The following is a 13,033-nucleotide window of genomic DNA, read 5'->3' as shown; positions in this document are numbered from 1 at the left end:
GATGGGAGCCAGGACATGCTTCTGCAAAGCTCCTCTGCTTTTATGTGGAGCTCTCTGCCCGTCTAGCACAAAGCAGACTGTTCTCCCCTCCTACCTTGCTCACCTGGACTGCTTACTCTCCCCAGAGGGGAGAAGGAGGTTTGTTTAACACTACCTTTAGATAATTTCTGCTCCTGCTGCTTTAGGCAGTCATTGTTCTAGGGAAGAAGATGACACTCAAGTCTTTGATCATGTGCAACGTACATGTTACGCATCAGATACTGCTGCAGACTCTGACATACGAGCCAATACAGTGCAGTAAAAACAAACCTATAGTTAAAGAGTCCTAGTTAACTGCAAAATCTAGCACACAGAATTCAAGAAATATCTCTGCGCTTTAGCCTTGCCCCTGTTACACGTGTATTTCCATACTATATTTAAATGAAGGATCATATATATTTTTTTACAAAGCACGCCTGCCTCATTCAGTGTGCAGGGATGCAGCATGTTTGGAAGGTGAATCAGGAGTGTGGAGTAAAGTAGACTCTCGCCTATAGGACTTGCATTTCGTTTGTGTGTCAAAATTAGAAGGTGTGTAGTGAATGAGGCAGGTAATTGCAGAAAAATCACAATAGTCTCATGGCGAAGCCTGTTAAATGTTGCCCTGGAGAATTGGATCCTGTCCCTGCCTCTAGTACTCTGTTCTTTCTTAGTGCTATTCCAGAGTCTTAAGCTAAAATGTTCTCAGGTGGCAAGTGAGTTTGTGTTCCTTGTTTTCTGGATGGCTGGCTCAAGACCTGAGGTCTGATCTGTGTTCCCAGCGGTAAGAGAAGACCCGGAGGAATTCCTCTGTGGATACCCCTCTACCCTGCAGGGCTGAGTGAGCTGGAAAACGAGGACCTGCAAGTCTTGAGATGGGCACCCGCAAGAAGTGGACGCTCAGACTCAGTTTTCTCTTCACTATTTTCCCCCCGTCTGTTCAGGAAAACCTTCTTCCAGTCATCCTGTGAAGATTAATTCAGTGCTTGCCAAGCATTCCAGCTCCACAGATGAACACCAGAAACAATTTCAGGAAGAGATTAAAATTCGTTCTTGCAGGTCAGGAAAGAGAAAGGATCTCTGTGGGGTAGGGGGTCAGACTGGGAGTCGAAGACCCACATTCAGCTCCCTGCTCTTGCAGATTTTCTCCGTGACTTCGTTAGGTCTCTTAGCTTCTTTTAGCCTCCCTCCCCCATTCGCTGCATGGAGAGGAGCATTTCCCTGCCTCGCAGAAATGTGAGGCAGAGAATGTCAGAGGCTGTGAGAGTGGTAAGGACAGGAAGATTAGGTAGTTCCAGTGTAATCCATGCTGGCAGTAGTTGGATGGAGCGTACTAAATAAAGGGGAAGAGAGTAGGAGGGAACGGGGAAACAACGTGAATGATAATGAAAAGAAATGATGACTAATGCTGCATTCAGTGAGCAGAACCATCCTGAGGACTGAGCAGGGCAGAGGTCTTGTGGGAGAAAAACAGCAGGCGATCCTGTGATTACAGATTTGTTTCGGCAAATGTACGCTGGGGCCAAATTAGCATGGGGCAGGCAATCCCTGCGCAGCCATTTCCAAAGTTTTGTATGCCCGATGTCGCTGGTCTCTGAGCGTAGAGGGTTTTTTTCCAGGTAATTTACTTGGTTTCAGAACGAATCCTGTTAGGCAGATGGAGGCTATGGTTCATTTGCAGTTGGCACCCTCCGATTCTCAGCACAAGGCCAGCGTCTCCGCGTGAGCTGAGGAGCTCACAGCGGCCGTGGGGTATTATCCTCGGCACCAGCCGCTGCTGGAGGACGCTCTTTGCTCGCCTCCGGTGCCAGTAGGTTCGCAACGTCCAGCAGACAGCGTGTGGATGCTGAGGCTGTGGAAAAGGGGTTCTCCTCCAGTCTCCCTGCCCTTTGTGTCGCCTCCAGCTTTGGCCTCTGATTTGCCCTCCATCCTGTTTTTCTGTGTCTCTGTCTTCCCCTCATCCTGGCCCGTCTCTGCTTTCCTCTCCTCCCCTTCATTCAAGTTGGCAAATTCCTTCTCCTCCTCCTCCACACAGCCTGACTTCCAGCAGAAACGCTGAGAGGGCTGGAGAGTTTCCCTGCCTTTAGTCCTGATGTGCCTGGTGCCATAGCAATCCCTCGCCGCTCAGAGGAATGATCAGAGGGAAAACTGCTCCTTAGCTACCTCTGCCCTGTGTTTGGGGCAGAGCTGCCTTGGGCTGGGACACGCTCAATGAAGAAGGGCTCGTCAGTACATTTTTCTGCCTTTCTCTGAAAGGCTATGGACAAACAGTGACTTTCAGAGGCTTCTGACTTGGCAAAGCATTTCCACGATCGGGAGAGGCTTTCCCTTGACCTCCAGAGCACTTTTTTGGTAATCTTCGTCTCCCTCCTCGTAAGGGGTAGTTCTCGTGCTTTGCAACAAAATGATCATATGCATTTGTTAGTATTGTCAAAAAATACTTTTTCCAAAATACCTGTCTGAGATAACTTGATTCCTTTTCCCCTAAAAACCTTTAAAAAAAAATGTAAAAACAAGGCATCCAGCATGGAAAAATAAGTTGAGGCTTAGGACAGCAAGGTCAAACTTCTCTTAGAAAATGTTAAATGTGCCTGTAGGCAGGATAGGTACATGGAGGCTGCGGGAAGCATCCAGCATTCAGGAGCTATCAACATGCGCTATCTATGCTGGCAGTCGTGGAGGGGTGGGGGGGAGATTACTGTGAGCAGGGTCATGGGGGACGATCCATTCTTTTGGTTTGGCAACCTAAGTGAAAAATCTGGGAAAGAAGATCAGACTGAGCCCAATCTTTAAATATTTTCAGTTTTTCTTGCTGAAACAAAAGCCTTAAAGAGACCAAAAGCTGAAAAAAAAATCCTTTTGTGTTGAATGAAACCAGAAATAGAAGGTTTTCTTCAATAAAAACAGCAAAAAAAAAAAAAAATCTAGTTTTGCAGAATGGAGCTGGAGTTGTTAGAAGTTTTGCCTTCTCTAATCAATATTTGAGGGCTAAAACACTCACATAGTGTATGAGAAACACATATTTTATTCCTTTCATTTGAACCCCTATTTCTGCTTCTTGGCTTTATGGGCACCACAGCTATAGGGTATTTTGGTTCTTCCTCAGTTCATCCAGTTGGAGTTGTTCCACATCATATAAAACACTGAATTAGTCACAGAGACAGAGAGCACAAGAGAATGACTCTGTTCCGGTAGAGTTAGGACATTCCCCTGGAAATGAGCACATCTGGTTCTTCTCTCTGCTATACCACATGTTAAATCATTTATGCACATTGGCATAATGGCAGCAGCAGAGGTTCAAAGCAGCGTTTGAAAGAGCTACTCTGGTGCTTAAGATGCTCACTTGTAAGCGGCAGCTATGGGTTGAGTCCTCTCTTGAAGAGATAGGGATTGATTTTTGATCTCCCCAAACTTTAATAGATGTGTTATGCCTAGCATGGTGAGTTTAGGGACAACACCCACAAACTGGTTTAAGTCATGTACAACTACAACCTGCTCTTCTCCAAAGCAGTTTTATGCATCTACCCCAAGAAAAACTTTTTCAGAATCTTTTGGGTGGCTTCCCCCAAATTCTTGAGCAGGTCTAGGAAATCTAAGCTAACACTCTTCCAGTAAGTTTATTGTCTTCCTCAGACACTCCCCAAAACCTCACTGCATTATCCCTTTGTGTTCTTCTTCCTCACTGCTGAATGAGAAACTGGGAGAAACTAACACCAGGGTAGAAATGTCCCGTTAGGTCATCATGATCCTCCCCGTATCAACTCTCCTGTAGCATGTTCTCCAGTACTTTGTCCAGGCTAGTTTTGGATGAGTCAAGTTCTTCCATCCTTCTTACGCCAACTGACTATCCTGCCACCTAATGCCCCTCCCTTGCTACTCAAACTACATTTTGGCTACTTTGTGTAGGTTTTCTTCCACCCACTTGGAGCATTCCCTGAAATGCCTGTTCTTCCTTTGCTTTTTCACTCTGAAAGAATTGGTGTTCTGTTGTCTTGGCTCCCTTGTCAGCCCTCTCCCCAACTGAGCCAAACTTTATGTGTTCACTCAAAGCAGCTGTCTACAAGACGGATCTCGTCAGCCCGGGCTCTGAGGAGCCTGGGTCCCCAGGATCAGCCTTGTAGTTGGGAATGTCATGGAGAGATCCCACAAGGTCAAAATCTTTCAGCGTCATCATATACTTCCTCTTCTGGGATTGTAACATCGCAGTGTGAAGCAATAGGCTCCCTGAGGCATCTGTGAGTGGATGTTTTTCCTTGTAAAGGAGGGTTGTGAATCTCCTGGAAGAGCAACAGTGGAATTTCCCATCAAAGGTGTTTGTTGCAATACTGGTACCTTTGAGGCTGTAATGAGAGCTCTGGTGGATTCAGGCAGCAAGGTGGCCTCTTCAGACAGTGTCAGGGCTGGGCGTGACGTGGAAAGATGCAGTGACAAGGCCTCTGCCCTGAGCCGCTTGCAGTCAAAGAAAAGCAGTGCAAAGAAGGCCAAGCCAAGGGGAGAGCAGAGAGATGGGCTGGGGGATGCTTGTGGCACAAAGCACGATTCGTCAGGGGGTTTTATTGGTAATGTTTAATTTCAGTGGGAAATGCTGATGCACTTTAACTTCACTTTTTGCTGTGCTGTCAACAGGAATTAAGCTGAAACATTTTTAGGGGAAAGGGCTCCTAAAAGTTGCTGGATATTTGCAGATGTAACAGATGATGTGACTTAGGGTTCAACTGCTCCACCCATTCCAGGCATAGCATCTGGATGGATGAACAGTTTCTTAGAAGGGTTGGTATGGTTTACATAGGGGTTTATTGCAATGCGTCCCCACCTTCTCTGGCTGAGCCATACAAGCCAGCTCTGTACTAAGTCCAGAACTAATAAAACATGGTTTCCTTTCTTTGACAAACCTGCTAAAAAAGCAAGTGGCAGTGTTTAATGCAAACAAAGCACTAGGGCAAAGTTTGGGATTGTTTGGTTTGTTTCTAGGTAGGCGAGAAAATTGGGTATTATCAGTAAAAGCACCCCTGCTTAATTGTCCCTGGGCCAATCGCTTATGTTTTGCCTTGGACAAAGCATGTTTCCTGAAGTTGGACAGAGCTGCAGCTCGATTCCTAGCTCAGCTTATGAGGGTCTTCCTTGATCAAAGACTTGCCAGCTGTGCCAGGCTTTCAACATCAGTGTGACCTCTGGCCCCAGCCAGCCTTTCCTGAGCTGAGAATTTCAAGCCCTCATGGTAGGGTTGAAACCTATAGTGAGAGATGGGGTGTTAACTCTGGGGTGGTACCTATAAGCTGACTATAAAGTCTTTAATGTTTTACTAAGAACCGGTTGCTTTCAAAGTCAGCCGAACTGGTCTAGAGCCCCATGACCTTGCATACATTTTTAGATCTCGCCTGTTTTCATACACTCGCAGCCACGTACCTGTAACGAGTCACGATACAGGTTTCTCAACTATCTGCGGGTATGCAAGCTTCGACACTAAAAGCTTCAACACAAGCTCCTTCAGTTGACCTGCAGGTAAGCCCTGTAGGTAAGAAGTAGGTTTCAGCAAGCTCAGGTGGCACTTGCCACGAGAGGGAGACATCATGCACGCAGCCCGTGTGTTCCCTGAACACATCCACCTAAAGACAGCCTAGCCTGGCATTTTGTAACGTGTCTGGACACATGCAGCTATTAGTGAGGTGGTAAGAACCCAAACTTTGGACCTCAGTTGTGCGGTATGTGCCTGTGATAGAAAACAGGGGCTTACCTATCTTTTGGCTAGTCATCGTCTTCCAAGCATCTGCAGCATGACTAACAGTTACAGAGCCGCAAAGCACACAGAAAATGGAGTCTGGATCTGCTGGCAATGGGATAGCACATGTCCAGGCCTCTGCGAGTCAGGTCAGGGAGATCCTGGTGCAAGCAGGACCGTGCAGCACCGAAGGAGATGTCTCAGATACCCACAGCTGGCTGGCGAGGCCGTTCCCTGTTCATACTGCAAACAGCCATTACAAAGGCTGAGCTACACCCTGTAACCAGCTTCGGCAGGCTGGGCCGGCGGGAGTGTTTGCACAGAGCTGTGAAAACACAGCGCTGCGAGCGCCCGGCCGCTGCGGCACCCGGGACACCCGCCGCCGCTCGGGAGAGCTCCTTTGCTTCCTCAGCACCAGCCGAGAGATTTCATGGGAGAAAAGGCCTGTTCAGTGTTCGTGGGACGACTTCGCTTGCCCTCCAGATTGCGTCGGCTTTTCCCGTGGCTGCAGCACGACACCGGGGCTCTGTTTTCCTTTGGGAAGGGAATAAGCTGCTTCATCATTGTGATCTCTGTGCAGTGTCCTGTTGATAAGATCAGTTAACAGCATTGGAGGAAAACTCTAGATTCAGGTCTGAAATGTAAAGTGAACGGGGCCTATTTGTTTAATTTGAGCTTCTGAGGTTTAAATCCCAGAGGAAATTAAATTAGGTGCCTAGAGCAATGGCAGTCTGTCATGTTTATTTGCTGGGAATGTCACCTTTAATATCATGCACATATAACGTGTGTGTGTTAATGTAATGGGGTATCATACTGTGCAGGAGCAGGCATGCTACAAGAACTGGAAACCTGAAATATTGTGAGTCAGGGAAGCTGAGATGGGATTGGATTTATTCTCATCCTCCGTAGGAGCAAAGACTCACTCACCAGCATGAAGGTGGTTTTGCTGATTTGATTGCAGGTGGGGATGGCAGCCTGATCTATGAGCACAGGCCTTAGTGCTCTTGGCCCATTTTGATTGGGCTACTTCTAAGAGGAGAAGTCTTGTCTAGACATGACTCCAGGATGACAATACTTCTTGCTTCAAAGCCCTCTTCAGCAGCGGATGTGCTGCAGACGCATGCCTTCCCCCTGCATCCCTGGGAGAGCTCAAGGGTGCCGGTGGCAGGAGAGCAGGTCTCCCCAGCAATGTGGGGTAGTAGGGTTTGGGGTGGGTTTTTTCTGACTCGGGCTGTTGAGGACCGGCTCCGAGTGACACACGGTGTGAGTGTCACTGCAGCAGTTTGTCATTGCAGCCTGTGACGCCTGCCCTCCACCAAAGTTAACTGTCTATGCAGGGCTTGCAGAACGGCACTGCAATCTTTTCTCAGCGTGCTGTGTGGAGCAGGCTGCCATTGCTTTGATCCCACAAATGTGGTCCACGAGACAGCTGAGCTGTGGACTCCTGTCCCACTCCCCTTGTCAGACCCTTCAGGGAGCCAGTTCAGCTCACTAAATCAGTGGAATTTGGGGTTTTTTTCAGCTGGTTTACTAAAACTCACTGAGAAGGGGCAGTGAGCTGCAGATAGGCTCAGCCATCTCAGGGGGTTGCACCCCAGGTCAGTCCTAGCCACAGTGCTCCACATAGGTTTGTCCCTACTCCGGGAGTCTGTGGCTTAGCTGGGACCTGACCCGTCCCCCCCTTCACTCTCTCCACACCCTGTCTTGTTTTCCTCCAGCCTCAGAGCAGCTGGCTGCCTTGCACACGTGGTTCCCATTTCTCTCCTGCCTCTGGCACCTTGGGAGTGCCCAGGGGTCTTTCTGCTGCGCTTGTCTTCTAGTCCCTCTGCCAAAGCCGCGGCTCCTCATTCCTGCTCTCTCACCCATCCCAACCTCTGGCATTTTTGCTCATCCGTGGATGGCTGAATATTCATTTCCTCCTTGCCTGATTGCTGTGAATACCAATTCCTCCTCCTTTTTCCGGCTGCTCTGTAGATTTTGATGTCTGCCAAATTGTTTTCATTCCCTCACCCCATTGCAGGCTGCACCTCCGCAGAAACCGATCTGCTCCGTGCAGAGCCCCAGCTCCCCACCCAACTCTTCCTTCTGAGCTGAGCGATCGGGTTGCCCTCCTGCCTCCGACACGGACAGACGGCTTCCTCCTCCTGCAAACAGTCAACAAACGAGTGTCTCCAGTTCAACAGGCAGCATAGTTACAGACTCCTGCAAGGAGACTGCAGTAGTTTGCGGTGGTACTGCGTGTTTCAGTGCAATGTTTCTCAGCTTGCCAGTCTGCGGATTGGTGCCAGGTTGCAGAGTCCTGTCCAAAGCAGCAAGCTCCTGGCTCCTAGCTGAAGCAGGGTTTTTTCAGGCTCGAGGTATGATCAGAAAGGCCTGATGGAGGTGCCTGCATCCATGCTGAGCAGCTCAGTCATAAACCCTGGCCTGGAGCCTACTGCAGGTTGAAGCTAAGCGAAGAGGGGAATGTGGTGGAGAGGGGAGGCTGCAGTTCCCTCATCCCCTGGGAAATCTGTACGCAAAGGCAGCAGGGTGGCAAGGTTGAAGGGGAGAGAACTGCAGACACCTGGTAGCTCTCAGATCTGGATTTGGTGTTGTCGGATCTCTTCTCTTGCCAACCAAAGGAAGAAAGGAAGACCAGAGTCTTCCCTTTCTCTTCCTGTCCAATAGCCCTGCTTGTGTGTTACCAAAATGGAGCCCAGAGGCTTCCACTTGCCAAACAGCCCATGACATCCTGGCGGTGACTCTCTCCCCACTGATGTTACTGGCACCAAGGAGCTGGTGGGCATGGGAGGTGGCTTCCTGCATGGAGGCGGGACAGCCTGGCTGCCCCTCTTCCAGATGTGAGCTGGAGGGGACAGTGGAGAGCAGCAGGGCTGGGCACTTGGCTCTGTCAGGGTTTGGTGCTGGAGCGGTCCCTTCTCTGGGAGTGAGCACGGAGCTCATGGCTGGGGAGAACAGGGAAAGGGAAGGGTGAGAAAGGGGCATGGGGATGGTGGGTGCTTCAGGATGGAAAGCAATGCCAGAGACAGAGGAAAGGGTGGAGCAAAGGAAAGAAAGGAGGAGCAGGGGGGAAGAAACAAACCTGTAGGCTGAAATGGGAATAATCTGATGGATACTGCTGCAACCTAACTCCCAGGAATGCCGCTCCAACGCCCCCTCACTGCGTGGGGATGTTTGCCTGGTCCTGCGCTGCTGTCTCTGCTCCTGTGCCAAGCCAGCTGGCCTGCCTGGAGCTCTGGCCTTTACGACTGTTGTGAAGAGAGGCAGGATGTGTTTGCTTTTGGCTATCACGTGCTTTTTTGAAGAGGGTGGGAGTTCCTCCCCTTGAATTCCCGGGCCTGGTTTCCCCCTGGTGTCTCTGGTTTGTGTGACTTGGGGGGCTCCATGGAGCCAGGGCCGTAGCCCTCAGCCAGGAATTTTGACCCATCAGCAGCCGCTTTCCTGGGCCACTTCGTGCTTGCCAGCCTGGCCTTGAGATGAGCCAAAAGCTTTCCCAGCAGAGGCACGCGGGATGGGCACGTGCAATACAACGTGGAGGTGCCTAGCACAGGCACCTCTGGGAGCACCTCCTGTACCCAGCATCTGGTTCATCTGAAGGATGTGCTGCACTTGGGTCAGAGCCTTCCCCGTGCCCAGAGCACCGGCTCTGTACGGGTCTCAGGCTCTCCCTGCGCTGCTGTTTCCTGATTAAACTGTGAGCTTAACTTCAATGGATCAGATGAAAGCGGCTCTGTCTCCCACTGTCTCTCCAACAGTTGTTATCTTGACCCCTTTTCCTCCTTCCCCACTCTGTCTAAAGCCGAGCCTCTAATTTTAGACTGAGGAAGATAATTGAGGGTCAAAAAAGATTGCTATATAATTTTAACATTTTTTTGCAGTGGTTGGGGTGGGAGGCAAAGTTAGGAGCTCCTTGCCCTCAAACCTTTGTATTGCGGGAAAGAAGGACATGGGGGAAGGAGTGAGCTGGTACAGTCTGCTCTCTGCAGAAGTCATTCTGTTTCTTGGCAATTAGCTAAAACTAGGAGTGTAAAGGCGTAAACTACTGTATTTCCTTTGCAGATCCTATTGACCGAAGAGTTTGTAGAGAGAATGCTGGAAGATTTAGAAGATCTGAATTCTCCAGAGGAAGTAAGGCTGCGTCATTCCCGTATCTCCCATGTACTGTCCCAGAGAGCTCAGCCTGTCCTGCAGCTTGCCTTTGATCCTCCCCTCAGCTCGCAGGCTGCAGCCCTGCCCTGTAGACTTGAGGCCTTGCTAAACCTTCACATCTGCTGTGAACTAAGGCTCTGCGAGAAGGGATTACAAGAAATACAGAGCAGAGATGGGTATTAAGGGAGACTCTGCATTTCCTTTCTGCCAGCCTCTTTCCCAATGTGGTATCTGAGCACCTCGAATCAAAGCGGTGCAGCCCCTGGGCCAGGTGGTGGGGTTTCCTCCATGCATAGTGTCCTTGGCAGCAGCTCCAGGCATATCACCTTCCCCGCTTGCAGAAAGGCTGAAAGCGGTGGCAGCACATTTGCTGCTGAACAGTCTGTTGTAGGGGCCTCCTTTTTTGTGTTTGGGGAGCAGACAGGGGCTTTCTCACATCTGCTGCTTGGCTTTCACCTGCTGCCGCTGCACGGTGTGCAGAGGACCATCACCAGCCTGGAAGCGTTATAGCAGCAGCCAAGGGAGCTTTATAAAGCTTTGCTGTGTGGTGCTAAACTTCGCTCTGCCATGTGATCTCTTCCTGGGGAACATTTAACACCCTGTCTCCCATGCATGCCATATAAATATTCTACTTGACTTCAAAGAGCAGTGGCAGAAATGACATGTAATATTTTTAATCCAATTTTTTACAGCTCCCTGCAGACTCTAAAGAAACTTTACTTGGCTTGTAGAGCAGCCCTCCCATCCCTCGCCCTGCTCCCCTCCCCCCAGGAAAATCTCAGGGCTCTAATTGTTTAATCCAGAGTTGATTTAATGCCAGGGTGTTCTTCACTGTGTGAGTGAGGGGAGCACGCTGCTGGCTGTGCAGTGGCTTTCAGGCCAGCTTTTATCCAGTTAAACCTAATCCAAAGCTCATTTTTGCTAGTGACATGGAAGCCCAGGAGCACTGTGGTTTGAAGGCCCTTTAGTTAAGGCTTTGGACGGCTCATGTTCCTTTGCTCTCCGCTGAGAGGCAGAGGCAATGGGCATGGCAGCTCCTGGCACAGCGAGCGGGCGCTCGGTTCTGAGTTACTGTGACTTTGCTAAATTAAAAAGTGAAAAACAAACAAATGCAAAGGATGACTTCTCCAAGAGGATTGCTTTGGAACCACTCCTGTTTATAAAAAGGAAAATACTTGAGATGAAATGTGATCTTTCAGCATCCAGATTCCTCCAAGGATTTGTAACTTGCAGGATCCCGGTTTGGGCCAGCTGAAGGGGTTCCTCAGCAGCCCTGGCTGTTGCTGATGATATTCATGTGGTAGAACGAAGCACTGCAAGGAGAGTCTTTCCTTTGCTACATAAGGAGCCACCTGTGTTAAGTGAAATTAAGTGAAATGATCTGTCTGAGTATCTTTAGCATGTTTTTCACGTACCGTAGACATTGAACTCGGAAGAATCCCCTGGGCAGTGTAAGGCCACTAGATTATACGGTGCAAGATATACGCAGAGCTTGAGTTTAAAAAAAACAACCATAAGTGGGACTTGGGCTGTTTATGTTTCCTAGAGGAGAAAGAGTGGGAGTTCATGGTAGCCACTGTCCTGAAGGATCCTCCTGCCATGCCCCCCAGATCATGGGTCAGACCCTGAACCACCAGCCCGGCATACTAAGGGTACCAAGCTGCAGGTTACCCTCGTACACAGCTGCAAATGGAGCAAGGTCAGGAGCAAATTCATGTTAGAGCCGCCCTTGCTGTGGAGCAGGCAGCTGGAGGGGATCTCCTTTAGCAGGAACCTGCCACTGAGTGTGTGTTAATGTCCTTCAGAAATGGGGCGCTTATGGGAAGAAAGACAAGTAATTGGATAAAGATGGATGATTTGCAGGTCGCTGTCCCCTTGCACCAACTCTCTAATTCACGTAGACCCTGGGAAGCTTACGGCGCTGCTGGCTTTGGTCTGAGGACTCTCCTAGGAGAGGACCGCTGTATCTGTAACCGTTCTGAATTGTCACTGGTGGCGTGGGATCCCGGTGAGATTTCTCCCTGGGAGTCCCGTCGGGGTGTCAGGCGGTGCTACGCCATGAGTACAGCAGAGTTTTAAATACAAAATCATCCTGCAAACTGGCTTCCAGAGCTGTCCCTCATGGGTTTTGGACCCTCAGTCTGGGTGCTGGGATTGTGTGAAATGCTTGTCCAGACCTGGTTGCCATCCAGCTGTGGGGCAGATCTGTAGCCTAAGAGATTCCACCTCCCACATCCCCCCACAGAGCTGTTTTTGAGACATCTGTGTGAATGCATGGGCCCTGGTCAAAGGTGGTAGTGAGAAGGGTTGGTGGTAAGGCTCCTTGGACCTCTGTCCCCACACAGTCATGACTGGGATCAGAGATGTTGGGGTGACTTCCCAGCCCAAGGCGGGATGCCCTGGAGCAACGTCAGGATGGGACCAGTGCACTTGCCTTGTTTGGGAAACATTGGCCAGAGACAGTGCTGTGTAAACCAGACTGGGGCAAAAAATCTCCGTTCCCTGCGCTTCAATCAATGTTTGCAAAACAGCCTGAGCAGCTGAGTGCCTGCATGAATATGAGGCATTGTACAGGCACTCTGCGAAGCCTTTGTACCAGAGGTGGGTAGAGCTGGAGCAGAAAGGCTGTTCAGGAACACTGGCTCTCCCCAGCCAGGGTAGCACAGTTTGCCCTCCCAGAGGTGATGGCCATTTGCAAGCCTGTCACCCAGCAGAGCCATGCTAGCTCACTTACATCCCACCCTGTACAAGCAAGAGTTTGAAAGCTGCCATAAGTCTCACTTTAAAGCAAATGGGGGGCACTGGGGGCCAGGGTAGGTGAAAGGAAAGGGACGTGGTCAGGTAGGAGGGGAGATACTTGTGCGAATTTTCAGAGAGGTTGAGGAGAGGAAATGGTGATGGGGGCAGAAACCCTCCAGAATCCATTTGCTGAAATAAACAGTGCTTGGGCTGAAATCTCAGAACTTTACTTTGGCAGCTGAGGCACAGGCCACATTATCTAATGTCCACTGCTGTCCAAAACATACTGATGGGGAAATGTTTTCTTAGTGGCCTCTTGTTTTAAAAAATAATAATAACATGGGGCTGCCTGCCTTTGCAATGATTTTGGTTTTTCTGTGCGGGTTGCACCGATATGCATTAACTGGT

The 13,033-nt window shown here is 49.7% G+C and overlaps 1 protein-coding gene across 3 annotated transcripts in view; it reads left to right on the top strand.

The window, feature by feature from the left end:
* SUFU (SUFU negative regulator of hedgehog signaling) overlaps positions 1 to 13,033 on the top strand; it is a 99,164-nt gene that overhangs the window by 79,005 nt on the left and 7,126 nt on the right. For all 3 annotated transcript variants that reach the window (XM_075504647.1, XM_075504646.1, XM_075504648.1), the window contains one exon: positions 9,797 to 9,865. In XM_075504647.1, the coding sequence (XP_075360762.1) occupies positions 9,797 to 9,865 (69 nt within the window). The remainder of the gene's footprint in view (positions 1 to 9,796; positions 9,866 to 13,033) is intronic.

The sequence above is a fragment of the Mycteria americana genome, chromosome 6 (assembly GCF_035582795.1).
Source record: "Mycteria americana isolate JAX WOST 10 ecotype Jacksonville Zoo and Gardens chromosome 6, USCA_MyAme_1.0, whole genome shotgun sequence".
Taxonomy (NCBI): domain Eukaryota; kingdom Metazoa; phylum Chordata; class Aves; order Ciconiiformes; family Ciconiidae; genus Mycteria; species Mycteria americana.
The sequence above is the reverse complement of the archived record's forward strand: the minus strand, read 5'-3'. Positions and strand labels throughout refer to the sequence as shown.